At 43.9% G+C, this 21733-nt stretch overlaps 2 protein-coding genes across 5 annotated transcripts in view; both read left to right on the top strand.

The window, feature by feature from the left end:
* The window catches only part of LOC306782809 (protein MTSS 1-like), a 46339-nt gene extending 37258 nt beyond the window's left edge, over window positions 1–9081 (top strand). For 2 of the 4 annotated variants that reach the window (XM_079276262.1, XM_079276261.1), the window contains 7 exons: window positions 978–1242; window positions 2798–2911; window positions 3201–3452; window positions 3686–3883; window positions 4359–4518; window positions 4626–4883; window positions 5169–9081. In XM_079276262.1, coding sequence (XP_079132388.1) covers window positions 978–1242; window positions 2798–2911; window positions 3201–3452; window positions 3686–3883; window positions 4359–4518; window positions 4626–4883; window positions 5169–5725 — 1804 coding nt within the window. In that variant the 3' untranslated portion in view covers window positions 5726–9081. The remainder of the gene's footprint in view (window positions 1–977; window positions 1243–2797; window positions 2912–3200; window positions 3453–3685; window positions 3884–4358; window positions 4519–4625; window positions 4884–5168) is intronic. The other 2 variants (XM_079276264.1, XM_079276263.1) reach the window with 2 other exon arrangements.
* A 1260-nt stretch (window positions 9082–10341) lies between these two features.
* Window positions 10342–21733, top strand: part of LOC306781991 (transmembrane protein 65-like) — a 29603-nt gene continuing 18211 nt past the window's right edge. Inside the window, exons 1-2 of the mRNA XM_079275129.1 lie at window positions 10342–10551; window positions 10846–11184. Of these exons, the coding sequence (XP_079131255.1) occupies window positions 10899–11184 (286 nt within the window). The 5' untranslated portion in view covers window positions 10342–10551; window positions 10846–10898. The remainder of the gene's footprint in view (window positions 10552–10845; window positions 11185–21733) is intronic.

The raw sequence follows: 21733 nt of genomic DNA, 5'->3' as shown, positions 1-21733 counted from the left end.
TGTCAAAGTAAAGACGCACAGATCAATAAATAAACGAAGGATGGAAGGTTAGAGAACTTTAAAAGAATAGACAAAAAGCCTACTTTTGTTTAGCTCTTCAGACCTCGTCTGCCACCGTCTGTCCTCCCTGCTTTGTGCGTCTCCCAATGATTTTTTTTTGTTTTCCTGAACTGTTCTGCTCTAAAGAAAGAAATGTAATGTTAAGCTCCGGTTGTGTATTGCTTTGCATTTGTCAATTTTGGAGTTGCTGGATTTCTGTGAATGAGTGGAAACGTAGATTACATGTTATGTCATGAAGGGAGTGTTTCAAGGCCTTCCAGGTTCTCACAACATGTTGAAGCCGCTACAAGAGGATGTGTTTAATAGTTCCCGTCCACCACAGGCCCTTTGTTTTTCTTCATCCTTAGATGGGGGATTTTTGAATTCACAAGTCATCATGACACAGCCACTTTTATGATTTTTGATGCTTTGCAATTAATAATTGTTTGTACATGATTTGGTACATATTGTATGTATTTTTTTTTTACAATGCACATTTTGCAATATACCATTTTTATATCCGCTTCAGATATTGAAATCGTTACTTCACACAGTAATTATACCCGATGTTTATGCTGTTTTTGCTTTTCATGTGTGCGCTGTGTGATTATTCTCAAAGGCATGAAATCCTGTGGTTTCCTGTAATTATTGTCATTATGGTTTCACGCCTCTTATGTTAGTTTGTTGTTTTGACTGGATTGGCCTCGGTCACTGCCTGCTGCATCTTGGTGTGCTGTGTTAATTGTTTCCCACCGTGTCTCTCCCCAACCCCCTGCCTTCATTCCCTCTCTTTTTGATTTCTTTTATCTTTGTTATTCAACCTTCCTTCTTCAATCCATGTCTTTGGGTGCACTTGATTCTCTTCACCCCGCCTGTCACCGCCAAACCTCTCCTTCTCTGGTCTTCCCCTCAACCATCACTCCCTTCCCCTTTCACAGTAGTCTGAACAGCGTTAACAGTAGTGACTCCCGGGGATCCAGTGGCTCTCACTCTCATTCTCCTTCCTCCTCTTCTTCCTCCTCTTCCTCACACCACCTCTTCCACCACCATCACCCCCGCCAACGGTACCGTAGCTCCACGCTACCACAGCAGGCCCCGGCCCGGCTCTCGAGCATCTCCTCCCACGACTCGGGCTTCATTTCTTCATCACACGACCGATACACATCGTGCAAATCCTCCTCGCCCATGGCAGCTGAAACAAAGGTAAGAAAAACCCCTCGGCTACCCACACTTTCCCATCATTTTGCCTTTTGACAATAAAACCAAATATGCCCTATGATTTTCCAGTCATTGTAGTAAGAGGCAGAGAGAGAACCCCAAACCAGCAATCCACTCTTTCCTCACACGTCTTCCTAGCCACTATGAGAGGCTGTTAGCTGGCAGCAGGAAGTGTATGTGATCATGGTGATGTCATTTTACTGCTGTTATTACAGCATAAATGCCCAGGAAATTAGTCGGCCTCCATTCTATCCCAGGGCAAAACAGGTCAGCCTCATCCTGCTATTAAAGCGCTGACTGCTGTGACAGACTGTGGTTTGGCTCGAGCATGCTGTGTGTTGTATTTTCATTAAATGTATCACAGTAAAATAACATGTTACAGTGTCAACAGTATATTTTAAAGGCACCAAGAGTGCGTCTCCATCAGCAGGTCTCCTTCCGTCAGTTTTATCCAACCATCTGACACGGTTTCAGATAATCATCAATGTGGTCGTCCAGAGGATTATCTGCTCGGGGTTTGTGGTTTGAGATCAACCATGAGACTTTTATTTTTTTTTTTTTTTGCATGCCAGCGACCAGAGTTCCCCCGGCCAGCACACATTGGTCTAGTTAGACTCCAAGATTTTATGATGCAGTGAAGGTGGTTTGGCAAGTCCATACCCGACCCATTTACAGTACAGTCCTAGGAATCAGCCCTCTTGTTGCCTCACTCTTGGTGCAGTTACAGTAGTTTATGTTTGAAAGAGAGCAGTCTCATGGCCAAACTGGGTTTACATGGGCTTCCATGTACTCCTTAACCAAGGGCCAATAAGGCTGGGCCACGTAATGTGGATATCTTTAATTTCACTCTATTTTCAACACCCACTTCTATGGAGGGTGTAGTTCTGGAACTGGCCCAAACTCCTTATCCTTTTCTGGAAGGCAGCATGCAAAAGATGATTTCCCTGTAGGCATATTATGGAAAGCACAATGAGTAGGATTTTCGTTAAAAAACAACATCTGGCATCCAGGTGGTTAAAATGGCAAACAGCTCTGCAAATAACGCATATCTAGCGGGGGGGGGGGGAAATGCCAAGCAGACAAAGCTCACTCCACAATGAGGCTTTCACCCGCTGGCGAGCAGCGTAACCCTCTTTGAGCCGGGGGAGAAGGGGCCAACTTTGAACCGCAAACCGACAACTCCTACTCACTGTGCCTTTTAACGGTCATAAAAGAACCAGGGCTAATAGATGTCCCACATGTTGAGTTTGTGCGGATACTTTCAATGTCCTAAAGACGAAGAACTTTGCCTGTGCTTCCCATAACCAAGCTGCAACACTGCTGATGTCCACGCAATAAAATCTGGTACGACTCCCAGTGCGCCCTCCTCTACAGTCGGCACTTGGCTGTACTCCTCACTAACTGCTGAGAACTGTGGAAAGTTGCCTCTGCTCTCTAACAAACTGCTTCTCTCTGCTTGTCTCTGTCTACCTGCTGACATGTCTGTCCCCCCCCCCTCTGGTCTCGTCCCTCTGCCTGCTTGCCGCTCTCGCTGTCCCAGCCATGTCCCAGGTCCAGTTCCTCTGAGGTGTCAGAAACTGGGCAGCTCCACAGTGACTGCAGCGCCCCCTCTCCTCTAGCTGCTGCTAGTGCACCTCAGCACGCTACTGACAAGGTGAAACACACGCATCCACCATAAACCTCATTCCTCTTTCACATGACTGTCTCGTGTGGTACCAGCATTACACGCCCCCAGCTTCATCACACTAAACTTCAAACCCGGCTGTACGTTGCATCAACTTTATCATTTATTGTTGATGTTGATGTTCCTTTTGTATGATTTCTCCCCAGTTATGTGGCGTGTTGTTGTTTTTATCATTTCAATAATTTATCCCATTTTGTGTTTGTTCTATTCGGTCTGTTTCTGTTATCATCCCTCCTCCTACCAACGCGCACACATCCAGCTGTCCAATGGCTTTGACCACTACAGTCCGGCCAATTCCTCTTACATGCATACCAACGGGGGGAGTTTGGGGTCAGGTCCAGGCACTGCCTTTCCCTTCTTCCCTCCTTCCTCCTCATCCTACACCACCTCCTCCTCCTCGTGCCCCACTCGTTCATGGTCACGTCCTCCCTCGGCCTTGCTGCCAGATCAACCTCACAACGGCCCGTTGGGCTCCCCCACGGTGCCGTCATCACGAGTCCCCAGCTGGAAGGTTTGTTCATCGCCTCAGTCTTGATGTTCGACTTGTTCCCATCCTCCTTTTCTTCAACATGCAAGCCTTGCTCATTTTGTTTTACTGTTGTTGTTGTTGTTATTCATCAGTCTGCTTCTTTTATACTTTGGATTAAATCTGCAGCTGAAAATACAGTATGTGAGAAAGATTTCTAGGTGCTCATCAAATGCACATCAGAGAACTGTGAAATACATTGAACACTTTCTTTCCAGGACTGGGCTAAGCCAGGCCCTTATGACCAGCCCATGGTCAACACTCTGAGGAGGAAGAAAGACAAGGAGACCCCAGCTGTGGTGGACAGCAATGGTAGCAGCCGTTCCTCAGGCCCGGCCTCAGCGCCAGCTCTGGCTGCACTACAAACATCGTCATCAGTGGAGGAGAAGAGCAGAACTTTGGCTGCACCGCTCAAGGTCAGTTGTAGTCTCTGTCTCATTCAAACACAGCCTGCCTTCATTAAGCCAATCGTGCTTTCTGCCAGGTATTTATTATTATTATGATATTTTGCTGGTTTATGTTGTTCGATGGAAAGGAGCTCCTTATGATTTCAGACAGTCTGTTGAGTCTTTGTGCTTGAAAACATCAGTGTTTTTCTGTAAAGTATCTCAATGGTTCAGCGCTTCAGTTACCTCTTCTTCTGCAAATACTGAGAAGCACATTAACATAGTTCAGTCTACATGTAATGCTGTCTGTGTTGCTTAAGTTTCCGACCTCACATTCAACTTCCAGCAGCCTGATGTGTTTGCAGTCATTGCATTTAGAGCATGTGACTGAGCCACTATTTACTGCTCCCTTTTAATGACTTCAATGAATTGTGCCTGGCTGCATCCAAACAGTGCGCCTCTCAGGCACTACCAAATGTGTTTTTTCATTTGGTCTTTGCTCCAGGCTGGTGATATTGAGGCTCATGAGGAATTGGCTCTGGCCTTATCCAGAGGTCTGGAGCTGGACACCCAGAGGTCCAGCAGGGACTCCATCCAGTGTTCCAGTGGCTACAGCACGCAGACCAACACACCCTGCTGCTCTGAAGACACAATACCTTCACAAGGTAACACTCTTGAATCAAGAATCAGATGGTTTAACAATGTTTAAGTACGCTGCTAAACACTATCTTGCATCAGTTCAATGGTTAACATCTCTGTTTGTTCTTTCTAGTATCAGACTATGACTATTTCTCAATGGCCGGGGATCAGGAGCCTGAGCAGCAGCATTCTGACTTTGACAAGTCCTCCACCATCCCCAGAAACAGTGACATCAGTCAGTCCTACAGACTGATGTTCCAGAGCAAACGGCCAGCCTCCACAGCCGGCCTGCCCAGCACACAGACTCCTTACCATGGACAGGGGGCCTACTCTGCAGGGCCCTATCCCCCCACACCTGTCCACACTGGGGCTTATCCTTCAGCCCTTACAGGTACAGAGGCACTGATAGTGCCACATTTGGATGTGTACAATCTTTCCATTTTCACTTTGTTGACGTATGTTTGTACGGTGTCGTGTTGGTTTATGACAACAACTCCCTTTGAGACACATTTACGAGATGTAATACTTCATCAGAAGAGTAGTTCAGGTTTCTCTTCATGTCCTTCATTGTTAACAAATCACAACGGCTGCTGTATAATATACTGAAATGCACTTAAATATGATTTAAATGCATTTTTGTAATTGTTAAATTCTCATTTGTGTTCTATCATTGCAGGAACATGTCCAGGTCAGGGATTTTATTCTGGATCCAGCTCCTATAATGCCTCTGGCTCGTATTCTACAGGCCACGGTCCTGTCATTGTGACCCCTGGGGTCGCCACAATCCGACGCACCCCCTCTTCAAAACCCTCCGCACGCCGGTCAGGCTCAGCTGTGGGCACAGGCCCCATTCCTATTCGTACGCCTGTCGTCCCAGTAAAAATCCCTACGGTACCCAATATGACTGGAGCAGTAAATGGGAGCAAGAGTGTAGAGGCGGTGGGAAGAGGAGGAGGAGGAGGAAGAGGAGAAGAAAGCCCAGATTCTCAAACATTTGCAGGAAGGGAGGATGCTGGCACGCTGCCTGTGATGTCCTGGAGTGGTCAGGCTACAACCAATCCTCCCACTGTACCCCTGCACAACCAGCAGCGCCTACACAGTGAGATAGGGCAGCAAGGAGGAGCTGAGGAGGCGGGAGAAGAGTTGGAAGGTAACATGCTGGTGGCCATCCGCAAGGGGGTCAAGCTCAAGAGAACCCTCACCAACGACCGCTCCGCACCACGCATCCCGTGATGACGCCACACAAAAACACACGTGAGCTCCGGCTCGCGCTTCGTTGCGTTTGTAAATGAGGTCAAAGGCTTTTGGGGAAAAAAAAAAAAAAAAAAAAGTACAGAATCAAAAGGCTTCATCTGCTAGTATGAGAAATGTTATTACACCTGTTCGACATGCAGCGTTTCTCATTCTGTAAATGTTCACCTGTGAGAGTCGCTCACTGCAGCAGCCATCTTTGATTCAATATGGAAAATACATAGATATGCTAATGTTCCGCTTCACGGGTTCTGAATTGGCCTACGATGCCTCAGAAATAATGTAAAGCCAGGTTCGTTAAAATACTGGTTTTGACCAAAAGTGGGACACAGGCCCACTTGTGGTAAGTCGAGTAATTATACGAGTACAAAGATAAGACCTAAGAAATGAGGTTGCATAAAGGTTGTTGGCCTGAGCACTAAAATGTGTTTTGCAAATCCGAGCCCACAGCTGTCTAATGCCAGACTCAAACATGAGGATGTTTTTTTTTGTTAATAAATCACGAGATGGACAGAGTAGCATTACACCACAGTATGTTCATTTCTTTAAGACGACAGCAGAGACGTATTTTACACGCATGCATCCAGTGTTCTTCCTGAAGCAGAGGGTTGGATGAGGACAATGTGTCCGTCTCGTCTCAGTGTAAAAAGGACACCGTGTGTGAACGAACTCTCCTTGTTTTGGGAGCACTTCACCAACAAATAATCCTTCTGACTGCGTCCATTTGACATCTCCTGGATTGCATCGTCTGCGTCTGTGGAGGAGCTGTAGGAAGGTGCTGTGTTGTCATCCGCTCACTGTTCAAATGCTTCATACTTGAGATATCCACAGAGCCGACACGGACGGAGGTGTGGGCGATACAGAGAGCTCCTCGAGACGCTAACGCGAACTTCCACGTCAAAGTGGGCAGAGACGACAGCGTGACTAAAGCGTCACATGGTTGATGCCGTGACATGGACAGCCACTACGAGTTGCGTCCTGTTTGAGTTGTTTTAGTATTCACAAGATGTGTAAATAGTTTTGCATGTCTCCGTTGCTAATGAGTGTGTTGGTGCTTCTTACTGTGTATTTCCTTCCGCTCCTCCACAGTGGCACAATCGTTAAGTTTCACATCTTTAAGCAGGATAGTTCTTCATTTCATATAATCATCAAACCTCGTTTCCTTTGGGCAGGAATTCATTTTGTTTTCATAATTTTTTTTTCCACTATGAATCTCATTTAATCTGCATTATCTACATGCTGAGCTTTGTAGAACTCCTCAGTGGTTCGTGTTTATATATTAGCCCATATATATATATATATATAAGCCCCTTGTTTTTTGTAGCATTTATTAGCCATATTACGACCCACTGCACATTGATTGCTCATAACATTACGAATAAATGTCAAAGTACAGATGTGCCATGTCAAAACTCAATATTAAATCAAATTTATATATATTGTAAACTATTTTATCAGACTTTTTTTCAGGACAAATATTTGTTGATGTTTCTGAAGTTATGAGTAGAAAGCTGTAATTGGTAACGCCACACCGGTTTTATCGCTCTGTCTGGTTGCTGTTGTATCAAACTCATTGTTGTCTGCTTTGAAACGCATGTAGCGTTGCACGTGTCCTGTTGATTGATTAGGTTTTTACTTTTGCATCCGTCAACTCCAATTCTAGTGTTTGGATTTTTTACAGGAGCAACAAAGGTGACATGTACATACGTGTGGATTTTGTTACACTTGAAACTCGGCGATCACGTCGATGTGCATCGTGGAACTTAAGAAGTCCATCACCATGGCTACAATAAGATGTTTGGGAGATGATGACTGCAGCGTTAGGCTGAAACCAGTTTGTGTCTCCGAGTCATTGCCTGTATTTTCATTTGCATTTCAGTTCAAGCAGTGTGAGACCATGGCGACTACAAGATGTGTGAAACTGTAAATGTTATTCAGCTTTACAGGTTAGTCCAAGAACTCACTTTTTAAAATTTATTTTCTTCTGCTCAGTCTTTTTTTTTTTTTTTTCCTCAACCTATTTTTATACGTATGTAAACTATCTGCGTAATAGAGTTGTTTCCTCTGCCCATGCGTGTACTATCTGATGATGTGTTGTTTCATCAGTGAGATGTTTATGACCGTTCTGCTGCGATTCATTGGCGTCCCATATTTCACACATGCGTAATTGCACGTCATTTAGATAATCTCATAAATGCTGGCTGGTTTAAAAATGAGCAGCAGCTGCAACAAAGTGTGTTCCTCTTGACTTCCAGAAGTCAGAAACATGATTTTTTAAAAAGGTTTTGGTTGTATAATGGAGAAGCCTGCATCAGTATTATTGGTTCACATGTTCGGGGCGAACGGTATTTGCATGATTGAGGGCTGATTCCAGACCAGTTTCAGTTCAGTCAAGACAGTGCATATCTTCAGAAGGAGTTTGACTGAATCATCGTTTTCTAATTTTTAGAAATTGGTATGTTTCAGCTGAACACGTATTTCGGAGCGACTGAGCTGAGAGCAGACCGATAACAGCCCTGATATCAAGGTTTTGCTGGAACAGATGGTGACAAACGTTTAGCTGTTCCCTGAAGATGATTTAAACATGTTATACCCGTTATTTACAACTCATTGCAGGCGAAATGTCATTGAACTGTTCATCTGGTTGGCATCAAATCTTATTAGGTTCAAACAAATGGCACACTGTCCACAGTGTCTGGCCTGATCTGACCTGAAGTTTCCAAAGACATCTTCGCATGAAAATCATTTCTATATTTTAAACAGGTTTCCTCTGTATTTAATGTAAACAAAGGTACAATAGCAGCAATGTCAGCAAACGAGGTGATGAGGGCAGTAAAACAAGAAAGATGATACCTCTGCCTGCATTGGAACCACAGTGTGACCAGGGAGATGCGCCACAAACCACTTGCATACATAATACCCCTCTACTGTTTGATTTCAACACTGCAAAGATGATATTACTTCCTAGATGTTTCTGGAAACCCAGCTTCTGGAGATTGTTGATGTTCATATTTCGGTTTGTTTTTTGGCCGTCCAACCTGTCTAAAACATATATTATCAACCTGTAATTTCCATATTTAAATTGCTAGCATAAATATATATTCTATCAGAGTTGCCAAAAGCCAGTATATCCTATGATTAAGACGTGTATAGTTTGTGAGGGTTTAAAAGTACAATGTTCCCTGGTTTCTAGTTTGGTTTTTAGCTTATTGTTATTCCCCCCCGAGGAGAGTTGACCTCTCGGTCTGTCTCTGTACAGTTCAACAGGCTATAATGCAGTTTGTTTCAGGAAGTAAAAGGTTGTTATTTGTTGTGTAATGACAGCTTTAGCAATATAATAAAACTATACATTTTGCTTTGGCTCACTGACTTCTTGAATGTGCAAGTGTGCGACCTCTGTGTGCATCAAGAGTATCGAACACCAGACCAGAACACCTCCCTCATATTTGCTTTTCTTTCAGGCCTAAAACATCTTAAACCGATCAATTTCATCTCGGATATTCCTGAACTTTAAGACAAATAGTTGACAAAACACTCTTACTGTCCATTTATCAGCTGTCTTGGACTTTTCATCCGTTTTGACCTGAGAGTCGAGCTTGACAGTTCATTTCTAACCTTTGAAGCAGCAACTGAAAATCAATCGGGAGAATAGTTGTTTGCACATTGATCTCTCATGAAGTAACTGAATACATTGATCTGTGTGCCCGTTGTGTTGCTTGTGACGGAGCTCGACACCCACCCCGTCTGTAAACGTGGATAGTGTTTGTGAAATATTGCCATGTACAGGTTCAAAGTAACTGAACAGTAGAACAACACCTTTTCAAAAGATAAACCTTCTCTACCTTCGATTAGGATGCAAAAGGATGATGTGCTTGGTTCCGGCCACCAGGGGGCGCTGAACTCCTTTTAACACCCAACCCTGGTTTATAGCTTCTACTTGGACAATGCATCGCTCCTCCCATCCTTAGAGGCCTGGAAACACTCGTCTAATAAATACAAGTACAGCAAAAAACTACCGATCTGCCACAGTCGCACAGAAGGCGAGAAACAAATACCGCATCAGCTCATGCGTAAGACAAAAGGCTTTTTCCTCTTTTGCCTCGTGTGCAGGTTTCTTTCCTGACACATATCTTCCACATGGCGTCATATTTTCCTCGGGTGTGGACTGTATAGTCTGGGTGAATAGCTCAAATGTCCCACGTGCATAATAGCAGAGGGAGAGATCTGCACACACCCAACAGACAAGCAGTCCTCTCACTGAAAGAACCGTCCGCTTGTCACATTCAGTCCTGTGTGAACACGATAGTATGTCAGTGTCTGCTGATAGCATAACAGACACCATTTATCTCACCACCTTAAACTATCAGGACCAGTATTTATGTGTGCGTTATGGCAGATGTGTTGTAGTATAACACGAATACAGCTGACTGTTATACATCGTCCTTATTCACGGCCTCGACGTACGTCTGCCGGTGCCGTCAGAGTTACGCACGGAGGAAAGCGGCGCTGCTATTGGAAGGTATCTTGGTGCGCGCTGGCCGCTGACGTGCCCTCCCATCCGCCTCACGCCATCCTGCCAACCAGAGGTTACACCAGCCGGGGATTTACGCTCGCAAATATGTGATTCCGTACGAATTGCAATCGGCCAGTTTGCTGTTTGAGGTTTCGTGCGACCTGTCGAGACATTTCCCCCAGCTGGGAAATAGGAAACGCGCGTGCCAGAGCGGCTTCTGTGTTTTTCAGGTTTTTTTCTTGTGGAGGTTGTCGGACGGGACAGCGGACCGTCGACCGAGGTGCGTCCGGATAAGGCAAGTTTCAGTTGTATTTTCGGACAGCTGTCGCATCTTGTGCTACTTTGTTTTCTTTTCCAAACGGCTTGTGAGATGCTCTCGAGTCCTTCTATTCTTAAATCATGTGTAATAGTTACTGTGTTGCCCTTTGATAACCCCGAGCTGCCTCCACACTGGGGATGTGTCGGCTGTTATCGAGCCGTCGTTGCAGCGAATATTTGAAATGATGGCAAAAATATTTCACAAAGCGGCTTGTCGCATGTGGTGGTAACTAGGCCTGCTGTACTGTCCTCCACTCTCTTTCTCCATCAGGTTCCCGGCGCATTGCTCTACATTCCACCCCCCTCCACCCCCCCATCCCAGCGATGCTGCCCTGCCTGCGGAGAGTCCTGCGGCCCGCCCTCTCTCTGAGAGCCGGGACCCAGTTGGCCACAGCCGGACTCGGCAACCACCATCTACCCGCTTTAGCCTCTCCTTCGCGGTTCATGCTGGTGCAGCGGTGTAACCTGGGCACACACCCGCTGAATGAGCCCGTGGAGCCCCTCGACTCGTCCCGGGGAGCCAAGGAGTTTATTTACTCTCTCCATCCGTCTGAGCGTACCTGTCTGCTGCGAGAGCTGCACAAGTTCGAGTCCATAGCCATCGCTCAAGGTATGTGATGTGCTACAGTACCGCGTGATCCATCCTGATACATGACTAATATATATAAAAGACATCAGAAAATGCCTTATTGACACCATTTAAAACTGATAATGTTGTTTGCGTCATAGTCATCAACTGCACGCCCGAGTTAAATCTATTGTTAACCTCTGGACACTATTGATTGTAACGGTTAAATGTCAGTGTAATCACTGTTGACATAAGCTCAGGGGACAGGCTGTAATGAGATGAAGTAACATGTAGTGTAGTTACCAGTACAGTGTTTATAACATCACAGCTGTGATTTGAATCTCCTGGTGGGGAATGGAAGTCTATAAAAAAGTTGGAAGAGTCTGGGTAAAGCCGAGTTTTTTCTAAAACATCACACCGTAGTTCCACGGAGACGGACAGATAATCCCTGTGTGCTGCTATGCAGTCGAACCCTGACCTCTGACCTCTGACCTCCCTGAGAGAAAAGATAATCTATTGGCACGGATCAATACAGCGTGTCGCCATAACTCTAACTCTTTCTTTCCACACCAAGCATCACTCACACAGTATGTCAGTGGGGAGTAGACTACAATGTCACTCCGTAGCCCAGGGTTGTGGCATTCAGATGAATTATGCGGACACTCGGATGTTTAAAAAACGGTATCAGATTATTTTTGGGGGGTTTCAGGAAACATAAGAATGGAATTATGAGACTAGTGGAGGAGCACGGTGGATGTCCCACAGACGCAGAGAGAAAGAAGGAAGTGGGTCGATAGATACGGAGATAGAAGAGAAAGACATGAGTGATGAGGAAGATGCTCTGCGGGTCATGAGGTTCTCTCTGGTCTGTGCTGCTCTGAGCTCATGTCATCTCAACCTAAAAATAGATTCTCCTAAATCTCTCCGATGACTTTAATTTGCATGCCTGCCAAATTGTTGGACATTGGATTTGAATGTGGAATACAACTAAATTAGAATTATATATCCTGGAAATGCAATCAATGCTCCTTTTGACTTTGTCAGTGAAAACATTGATTTTGATATGAGAGCTCTAGAATTGCGGATAAAAGAAAAAAAGCACTGTTGCGTTATTCCTGTGGAACTTCTGGAGTAAGAGAAGTTTACAGCGGAGCCTTGTTTACTGTCGTGTCTCATGATGGACAAATGCCTCAAATACCTCACGCATCAGAAGATTATAAATCACAATAATCCCGAGAGTCTCTCAATTGCACTGCACCAACAATTGGATTGTTCTTATTTTATGAATACTCTTCTTCCTGTTACTTGGCTAAACTAACTAGCTGGACTCTATAATGTTAAAAGAGGTGATTACAGAGATGGCCGTGAAGACAATAGCAATGATTGTTAAGCTTGGAGGGTTATATTGCCAAACAGATGAGCACTTCTGTTTTATTCACAGACCATTATATGTTGTTTCGTGTTCACACCCTCAGTGATCATTATTGCGAATAACATTTGACCCTGTTCGAGTCCAACTACCGGCAGATAGTTTCCCCCTCATTGCACAGAGGAAATTATCTTGTTTCGAAGAAAAGAAGTACAGAAAGTTCCCCTTTCCTCATTCCCACGATGTATCTGGACTCTGGGGAAATGACAGAGACTATTGTTGCCGGCCATCATTACGAGTCGTTTCAATAAGATTGTCCACGCCTGGCGCGACCTAATAGTACAATATTATTTTCCTGTCGGATGTGGATGATTGCATCCTGACAACATCCCTGTGCAATATCAACGCCGCGGAAAACGGCGATAAATTCCACACGAGCATGACATTGTCGTGCAATATCGGAGAATATCATGCTTCTTTAAAAAGCAGACAGCGTGGCATGAAAATGGAGAGATGTTATGACATTTTTGCTAGATTTTGAGCTTCGGTGAAATGCAAAACAGAGGACTATACAGTAAGTGAGGTTTTTGTATCGACCCCGAACAGATCGACACACAACTTCATATTTTGTAGGATTCATAACCACCATATATTCTCAACCACAGGTGAGAGAATAGTGTTTGCCAGTGTACTGAGGTGACTATAGAGGACAGCTCCTTCCCTCTGTTCTCACCTATGGGGCCTGCCTGGCTGGCGCAGCCTGACATCCTCACCTTCACGCTATGAAAACCCTCTGGGGTTGTCTTACCTCCTGTATGTGCCGGGCTGCAGACCAGCTGACTCAGTGATTGCTGGACCGGTCGACTCGCTCTCTCACTGACTTGCCAGCTGAGAGATTGATTTTGTTAGGCAGGCTCATCAACAGCCATTATGATTCTACCCAGATGCTGCAGGGACAGCTGGAGCAAAGCCCTTATTCTCCTCATGTTTATATGCAGGTTTGCTGAATGGTGGGGAAAGTGGCTGTCTGCCTGAGCTTAAAGCTCCCTTACATATGTACTGGGTAGTCCTCGGGTTAGTGGAAGTACAAGAAATACAAGAAGCCTGCCAGAACGTTTCGTCAGTTTATTCCATTTGTTTCCAGTTTGTTTTAGCAAACAGTTGTTCGTTTATACATCACTGGAGGAGATTTAAGGTCCATTCAAGAGGTTTGAAGAGCTCTTGTACAGGTAGAAATGCCCCGTTCTAAGAGAAAGAAGAGGAGAGAAGGCAACAAAAGAAAGAGAGTCAGTTAGAAGACAGGTGAGGTGAAGGCAGAGATATTCAGAGGATAAACTGCATCCTGATGACTCATCGTCATGAAGTCTCAGGAATGACACTGTCAGAGACCAGCTCAGTGATTGTTCCACGGGCCTTTACATGGAGCAGAAATATAAATATTTTAAATAACTAACCAACTGATGCAGGGACTGGGATATTCATATCAAATAAAGAACATATGAATTATTGAGTGAGGATATGTTCGATAATGCTCTCGTGGTTCTCATTGTGAATGTAAAATATTGATAGAGATGTTGAACAGAAGGACCTCACTGTAACTGATGATCAGGATCTTATCTCCAGATTCCTTCAGTCAACCCCCAAATAAATAGTTTTCACTAAAATATATTTCTTTCGTGAACATACTAACCTCGTTATTTTCAACCCAGAGTAGGCATGTTTGAAATCAAGCATGATAATTCTGGGAAATAGAACTGCGATATATATCTTTGAATATTCGTTGAATTATTAGTTTGAATGATAATAGTTCCTAAAGGACAGACTTTATCAAGTAACCTATAAACCTGGTCACAAAAGCAATTTTTCTTTTACATTAGAACACATTTTAAGGCAAAATCAATATGATACGTGACGCAGTGTAGTTCATAAACCGTGAAGAGGAGATATAATCTACCAGGAGTAAAGGATCATCTACACCGATGTTTTTGTGGAAATAGGAAAACCTATTTCTCACAGACCTCTCACACTAGGAACATAGAGTAGGCTGTTATTGCATATTAAAGTACCATGTTCAATTTACAAAAATACAGGAGTCCTCCATCCTTAAAGAGAAACAAAGCAAAGGTTTGATGAATGAATGAATGAACAACCAGAGATCCTTCTGTTCCATCTGGGCCTCTGTGATCATCAGCTACTGAGTGACTCAGTGACATCCACTACACTAAAGCTTTCCTTCAGTCCTGCTGGTGGAAAAGAAAATGTGAGGAGACAATGGAAGCACTTGCCCTGCATGGCTCAGAGCATGGAGAAGTACTGTCGGGGGAAAGCAGATTCAGCAGGTATAATGAAAGCGTTCATCCTCTTTCTTCAGGTGTGTCTATTTTGAAGGGAGGCCTCATAGTTTCTGTGCTTACAGCATTGCTTTCGCGGTGCCTGGTGATATTATATTCCTCCTGTTTAGTTGAAAGGGGGAGCCATGTCCTTTATGGGGACAAAGGAGAGCACCTTTTTATTCCTCCATTCTTCCTCAGCTCACGCAGTCTTATGTGAGTTGTATGTCTAATTCATATACCCTGCTGCATAATGGGAGTCCATGGTGACACTTCACCTGCTGTGACCCATGCACAAACACAGGTGACTCTCTTCAGTCTGTTATAAATAAGAGTGGCGGCATCCGCATTGTTCAACACTTCCAAATTGCACTGTCATGTCGCCGCCATCGTGCTTTTACTTGACTTTCTAAAAAGCAGCAGTGATTCACGTTGAATTACTCGAGTTGGTAAAATGCCCGATAGTCATTTCTATTGTGGACATTGTTGCTGTGACATTTGTCTGGTAATTTGTGTCCAGAAAACACAGTATTAATCACATAGACTGTAATGACACGCTGAATAACGAATCAGTCTCAGTGTGCCAAGGAGATTTCAGACGAAGCAGTTCTTCATTGGAAACGTCCCTAAACTGCAGTGGGTGCTAAACCCCAAAACATTAAGTGATACCTGTTGTTGCTGATGTTGATGAGCTGGGTAGATATACTGCAAGCTGATGAGCAGATGACAGGCAGGTGTAGTGATGAGCTGATTGTAGACAGGTGTGCTTTTGCACTCTATATGCATACGAGGGCTGAAGCGCTAACAAAATGCCTGTAGCTAGCTAAAAGCATTACGTGTTAGCGTGTCAGAAGATTATCTTAGCACTAAGACTACACTTTACAGTAGATATCAAGGTTTGTATTCATTTCAAGCCCTGCATTTACTGCTTTGTAGGTTTAACTCAAGAAGATATGAAGCGGCTTACCTTGCTGCTGAATTGACTTCACCGGCTGCTTCCTTGACTGGCCTGTCTCAACGATATTGAAGTTGGAAAGAAGGGATTTATAATAGTGGACGTTTTGTCTTGTTAGCAGCGTGTTTACACATCCAGCAGTTACTGAGTCCAATATTCACTCTCCTAACAGCTGTTTGCCAAAGTGTAACGCTCTACTTTATTTGTAGAATATTGTACATTGTATTGTTTCAGTGTGGCAAGCACAATACAACATGTAGCGTACTAGCAGTATGGTAAACAACGGAGATGGACGTGGCTGAAAGTATTGCTGCTTTATTCTGCATAACAATTGCAAATGTTCTGCTCAAGCTGAAAGACGCAGCTTCGTCTTGAAACTGTCCCTCAATAAGCAGCTTTCTCAATGGTTTGTGAGTCAATATAGTTTTTCCTGCACTTGCTGATATGAACAGTAGCATGCTGGAACATAGAAATGTAAAGTTGTCCCACACCGAGCAGAAGCAAAAGAAAGGAGTCGGGAAGATGTCTGTAAGCACCTACGCAGCGGTTCTCATTAGCACGAATAAGTGGAAACACCTGTGTGTATGCGTTTCAGGGGCAGTCGGTGTAAACTGCCTTTGGTGTGGTATAAGCAGCCCATTGCTCAATTAAAAATGTTTCTCTTTTTCTCGTCTTTGCTTTGTCCTCTGCTGCTACTGGCTGGGTGCCCACTTTAAGATGCAGAGGAAGGGAGGCTATTTGCCTCGGTTACTCCTGGTTTGTCATTTGTCAGGGGGACATTTTCAAGGATTTGTTGTCGGTTGTATGTGCTTTGTTTCAGGCCTCCACAGCTTCCTTAATTGGCACTGGGGGAATAGTGTGTGTATATATATATATTTGTCTACCTGCCATATATAGAGTTCACTGAACTCTCGGGGGAAAAAAGTACTTCAGGCTCCAGTTTTGTGTGGTGTTATGCCCCAATGCTTTGCATTTTCCTCTCACAGGTACAGTATATACTGACTGGTTGATTTTGCATTTACTTGGAGCATACTTAATATTTTCCCCTCAGCAGACAAAGTATTTTAAATTGTGACGTGTCCTCCAGTAACAGTAGTATGTGAGGGGTTAGTAAAGCTCAGCAGACAAACTGAAATAAATAGGCTTTCCTCAAAATGAGCATTTATATGCAAATCACAACCTTGAGGTGGACTCAAGTCATTCTGTCTAAACTACATTGCGAGCAAAATCTAATCCAGTTTGATACAGACATTTGTCATTGATTGCTTATTAAATTGCCATTTTTTACATATTTTCTGCTGGTTATTTCGAAAATCGGATCACCCGTTCTAGCACAATTTAATTTCAACCTCAAACTTTCCCAAAAGTGCTGCCACCAAAAAAAAAATCTCATTTTCTCATTTCAATACTAATGACTGTCCCTGACATCTTGTCCTGTGTGCTGTGAAATTTGCTCCTTCGTGTCGCATAAATCATAGGAGAATAGCAAGGTGCAGTGCGGTTGATGAATTGATATACCCTTCTATTGCTCCTGTTCTGCTGAACCCTTACACACACACACACACACACACACACACACACACACACACACACGCGCATGCATGCTCGGTCACACACAAACTGCAGATAATCAGATGACATAGATTCATACTGAAACGCATGCTCATATTCACACACCATGCCCCTTCACACAACAGTTGGTGCTGTATCAAACCACACTCTTGATCATGAGAATCACTCCTCCGTGTGAGTGCAACTCAAAAATCAATCAGTGATTTTACATTTCCCAGACAAAACACACACAAACTGCATTGTACTGCTGCACAGTGATGCCCCTGAAAATGTTCTAGTTTCTACCACTGTACCACCAACACCTGAATTTGCAGAACATCTTATTGCCTCTATATATCATATAACAGTTTTGCTGAGAGAGAACTTGGCCTCTCAGTTCCTTTACAGACTTTTCTCCAATTTCCGAAACTCTGTTCCCACTTCAATTTCGTGGTGTGTCGGCACCAGGAGACAAAGTGTGGAATGAGCCATTTGTCACGGCAAAACAAAGACGGGAAGGTGTGACTTTTACCTCGCCTTGCAACAATCACAGCTAAAGAGGACTTGGGTGCTAGTGTTTGATACCTCAAACAGACATTTCTGAGCAGCAAGCAGCTGAGGAAGCAATAAGAAAAACAGCAAAGTGAAGCTAAAGTGAAGCTCAAGTTCTTGCGGTAAAAGCCAACCAACCACCACACAAAGATGTAAATGTTTGGAGATGGATGTGAACACCTTAGTGTGAGCCTTTTATGCCATCTGGCTGTCTGAATAGGAAATGTATGTCATTTCATTTAAAATATAGAATTTTTATTCAGAGATATTATGTATTCATGTAATATGCATACAAAACCAGCGGACATATAATTCAACCCGCAGCAACACTTCAAAAGAAGCACAATTCTGGCAACGCAGGTGATGCTGCGGTAGCAGGATACAAGACAAGAGGAGGTTTGAGAAGAATGAAACATGGCTGCTTTGGTATTCAATCATGCTCGTGGTTTGACTCGTTTCAGTTGGAATCTAATTCTTTGGAGAAAGCAGCCTCGGGGGTATTAAAGGGACCATGCAATCAATACTTGATGCCAGAGGAGTTCTAATATGCAGCTGGAAGAAGCCCAGTAGGCTGGGAGAGAAACGTCTTCAAGAGATTCTGTATCTCGTTAAAGGGAATTTTCATGTGACCAGTGATGAGTCGGTGACTCGGTTGCGTTTTCGTTTGGCCTCATTCTTTTTAAGTGATTGAACATGTAGCAGGAACAGGCTTCTGATTTGGGCCACAATGATGTATCGCATTATTTTCGATCATGTCAAGATGGGACAGATTAGAAATATGTATCAGAATGATCACTGGCCTGGCGGTTGGATCATAAAACAGCTGAGAACAATTTAGTGTCAGGTTTCAGTGAGAGCATGTTGTGTGGTTAATGCAGCAGTACACTGACGGCGTCGGCTCACAGATGAGCACAGGAGGATCATTGAAAGCCTTTAATTAAATCCTAGAACAACCCGTGGATGAGTAATATGGAAATAAATGTATTCTGGTAATTAATTGCCGAAGCCATCCATCTTCTGTGAGTAACTCCCTCTATGGCAGCTTGTTCCTGTCTTGTAGTTTTGATAGTTTATGGTTTGGTGCCTGAGAGGATTATTCAAAAACCTGTGAAATAAGATGCACGCGTTGCTGCAGAAGCTGTGTATGTGTAAGCACTGACGGTGAGCTTACGTTTGTGTGCGTCTCTTGCTGATGGAAGGGCCGAGCAGTTGTCCGTCAGCAATATGAGACCAGGGTTGAACTGAAGACCGTTGCGTGAAACTTGTAATGCGACACTGAGTGCTGAAAGGAAAGGAGGACGTGAGAAGGAGATTAGAAATGGGTGGGGACAGCAGATGTCTGGGATTCGCAGACAACACTCTACTGAAACCGCTCTCCTGAGGGTTTCAAATGACATTCTCATGTGTGCTGATGCAGGTGACTGCTCTGTGTTAGTTCTTCTGGACCTCAGTTCTGCATTTGACACTGTTGACCATACCATCCTGATTAAGAGGCTACGTGATTGGGTGGGCATAACTTGCATAGCGTTAGACTGGTTTACATCTTACCTCAATGACAGAAGTTTCAATGTCTCTGTGGGTGATTTTGTGTCCGTTACCTCTCCACTGTCTTGTGGCGTACCGCAGGGCTCAGTTCTGGGGCCTCTGTTATTTTCCCTTTACCTTTTGCCTTTGGGACTGATTATAAAAAGTTATAATGTGTCCTAACATTTATATGCAGATGATATCCAACTCCATCTGTCATTCAAACCCAGCGAGGCCTTCACATTAACGAGGCTCCTGGACTGTGTCAATGCCATCAGAGACTGGACGGCAGAAAACTGCCTGCAACTCAACGACACTAAGACGGAGGTCCTAGTTATTGCTCCAGAGGAGTTTGTACCCATGATCAGGCAGATTGTTAGTCCACTCTCCTCTGCTGCCCATTGCAACCTGTGCAATCTTGGGATTTTCTTTGATCGATCCATGTCGTTTGACCCTCATGTTAAGCAGCTGTCCAGGTCATGTTTCTTCCATCTAAGAAATATCAGTAAACTGAGATCTGTAGTATCAACACCTGAATTAGAGATGATCATACACACATTTATCTCTTCACGCATTGACTACTGCAACTCACTTTTCACATCACTCAGTGTATCTGCTCTTAACCGTCTGCAGGTCATCCAAAATGCTGCCGCCAGATTACTCACCAGGACAAATCGACGGTCTCACATCACCCCCGTACTCTGATCTCTCCACTGGCTTCCTGTAGCATCTAGGATACACTTTAAAATTCTCACCATCACTTACAGAGCACTTCACGGTCAGGCTCCGGCTTATGTAGCTGATCCACTTCGCCCCTATTCACCCGCCCGCACTCTCAGGTCAAACGCTCTAGGTCTTCTGTCAGTCCCACGCACACGATTTAAGAGCCGTGGTGACCGAGCCTTTGAGGCAGTGGCACCGAGGCTCTGGAATGCTCTGCCTGCAACTCTACGCCTCGCAGATACTGTGGATACTTTTAAAAGCCAGCTAAAAACCCACCTTTTTAGGCTGGCGTTTGAGTAAAAACCCATGTCCTAGACCTGCTCTTAAAATATGTTTTAATTTTTATTTTATTCTATTTTATTCTATTTTATTCTATTTTATTCTATTTTATTCTATTTTATTCTATTTTATTCTATTTTATTCTATTTTATTCTGTGTATGTAATTTATTGACCCTAGGGTCACATTGTGGTTTTTTATGTTTTTAAATTTCTGCTGTTAAGCACTTTGTGATGTCATGTCTGTGAAAAGCGCTCTATAAATAAATTGCATTCATTCATTCATAGGATGGAGGCAGATATTGGTGTTTTTATGGTCTTTGCATTTATTTATTTTTTCCAGCCTAAGTTTTAATATTATAAGGTGGATAGTTTTGCTGGTTTTCAACGTAAATGTACCTGTGATAGCAACGTAAACATGTAGTTAAAGTCACTGTGTGGAGCGTTTAACTGGAGATGAGATCCGGGCGATATTGCTGGACCTGCTGGAGGGAAGAGAGGCATGGGAGAACCAGAACCAGGACTGAGTGGGGCAGACCGTCAGACTCCTGCTGCAGTATAATAAAAGGTTTTTCTGAAGAGACGCTGGTGCTCAGGGACCAACCATTCAACAATTCATCAGTTACATTATAGTGTATTTATGATGGAAAGAAAGCCCCACAAAACATGGCATTGTAAATAGTTGGTCCATAGAGTCAGTACTTGGAAAGCATATTTGGCATTTGCACTTGCAGGAGCTCAGTGGGATTAGTGTCTTGGGGATTGCAAGTGTGCATGTTGGAGACAGATTTTGTTTGGTGAAATCTGCTCCAGCCTGGTTTGCCTTGCAGTGGTGCAATAACCTGCAAGTGATGGAACAGACTTCATTATGTGGACTAACATTTCCACTGACCTCAGTAATACAAATCCAATTTCACAGAACCTGCAAAGGAAATTAAGCTTCCCTGTCTTCAGCCTTGGAACCAAAGTAATTATCTCATGTTTTACAGCAGGTCTTTGTGTTACGTCACAGCTCAGTGACTGTTGTGTTAATGTGGCACATCCGGTGTGACACTTATTCTATTCTACGACCTCTCGACAACAGATGGATGTTACAGCTCTTTAACTTCGCGCTTTTCCTTTAACTTTCGTGTCAAAATGCAGAACAAATATGGTCGGATCTCAGTCGTCATTTTACTTTCATCCAGCTTGTGTCGGATGAGTTCAGCCTGAGACAGAAAGCAAAGCGCCCACACCTTTGACCTCTTTGTGTCTGTTCAGTCACCACACACACACTAATTATAATCAGTGTGCCAGCAAGCCTCCTGTGA

This window comes from Melanostigma gelatinosum (genome assembly GCF_949748355.1).
Source record: "Melanostigma gelatinosum genome assembly, chromosome: 9".
Lineage (NCBI taxonomy): Eukaryota > Metazoa > Chordata > Actinopteri > Perciformes > Zoarcidae > Melanostigma > Melanostigma gelatinosum.
This window is presented reverse-complemented; position numbering and strand designations above follow the sequence as displayed.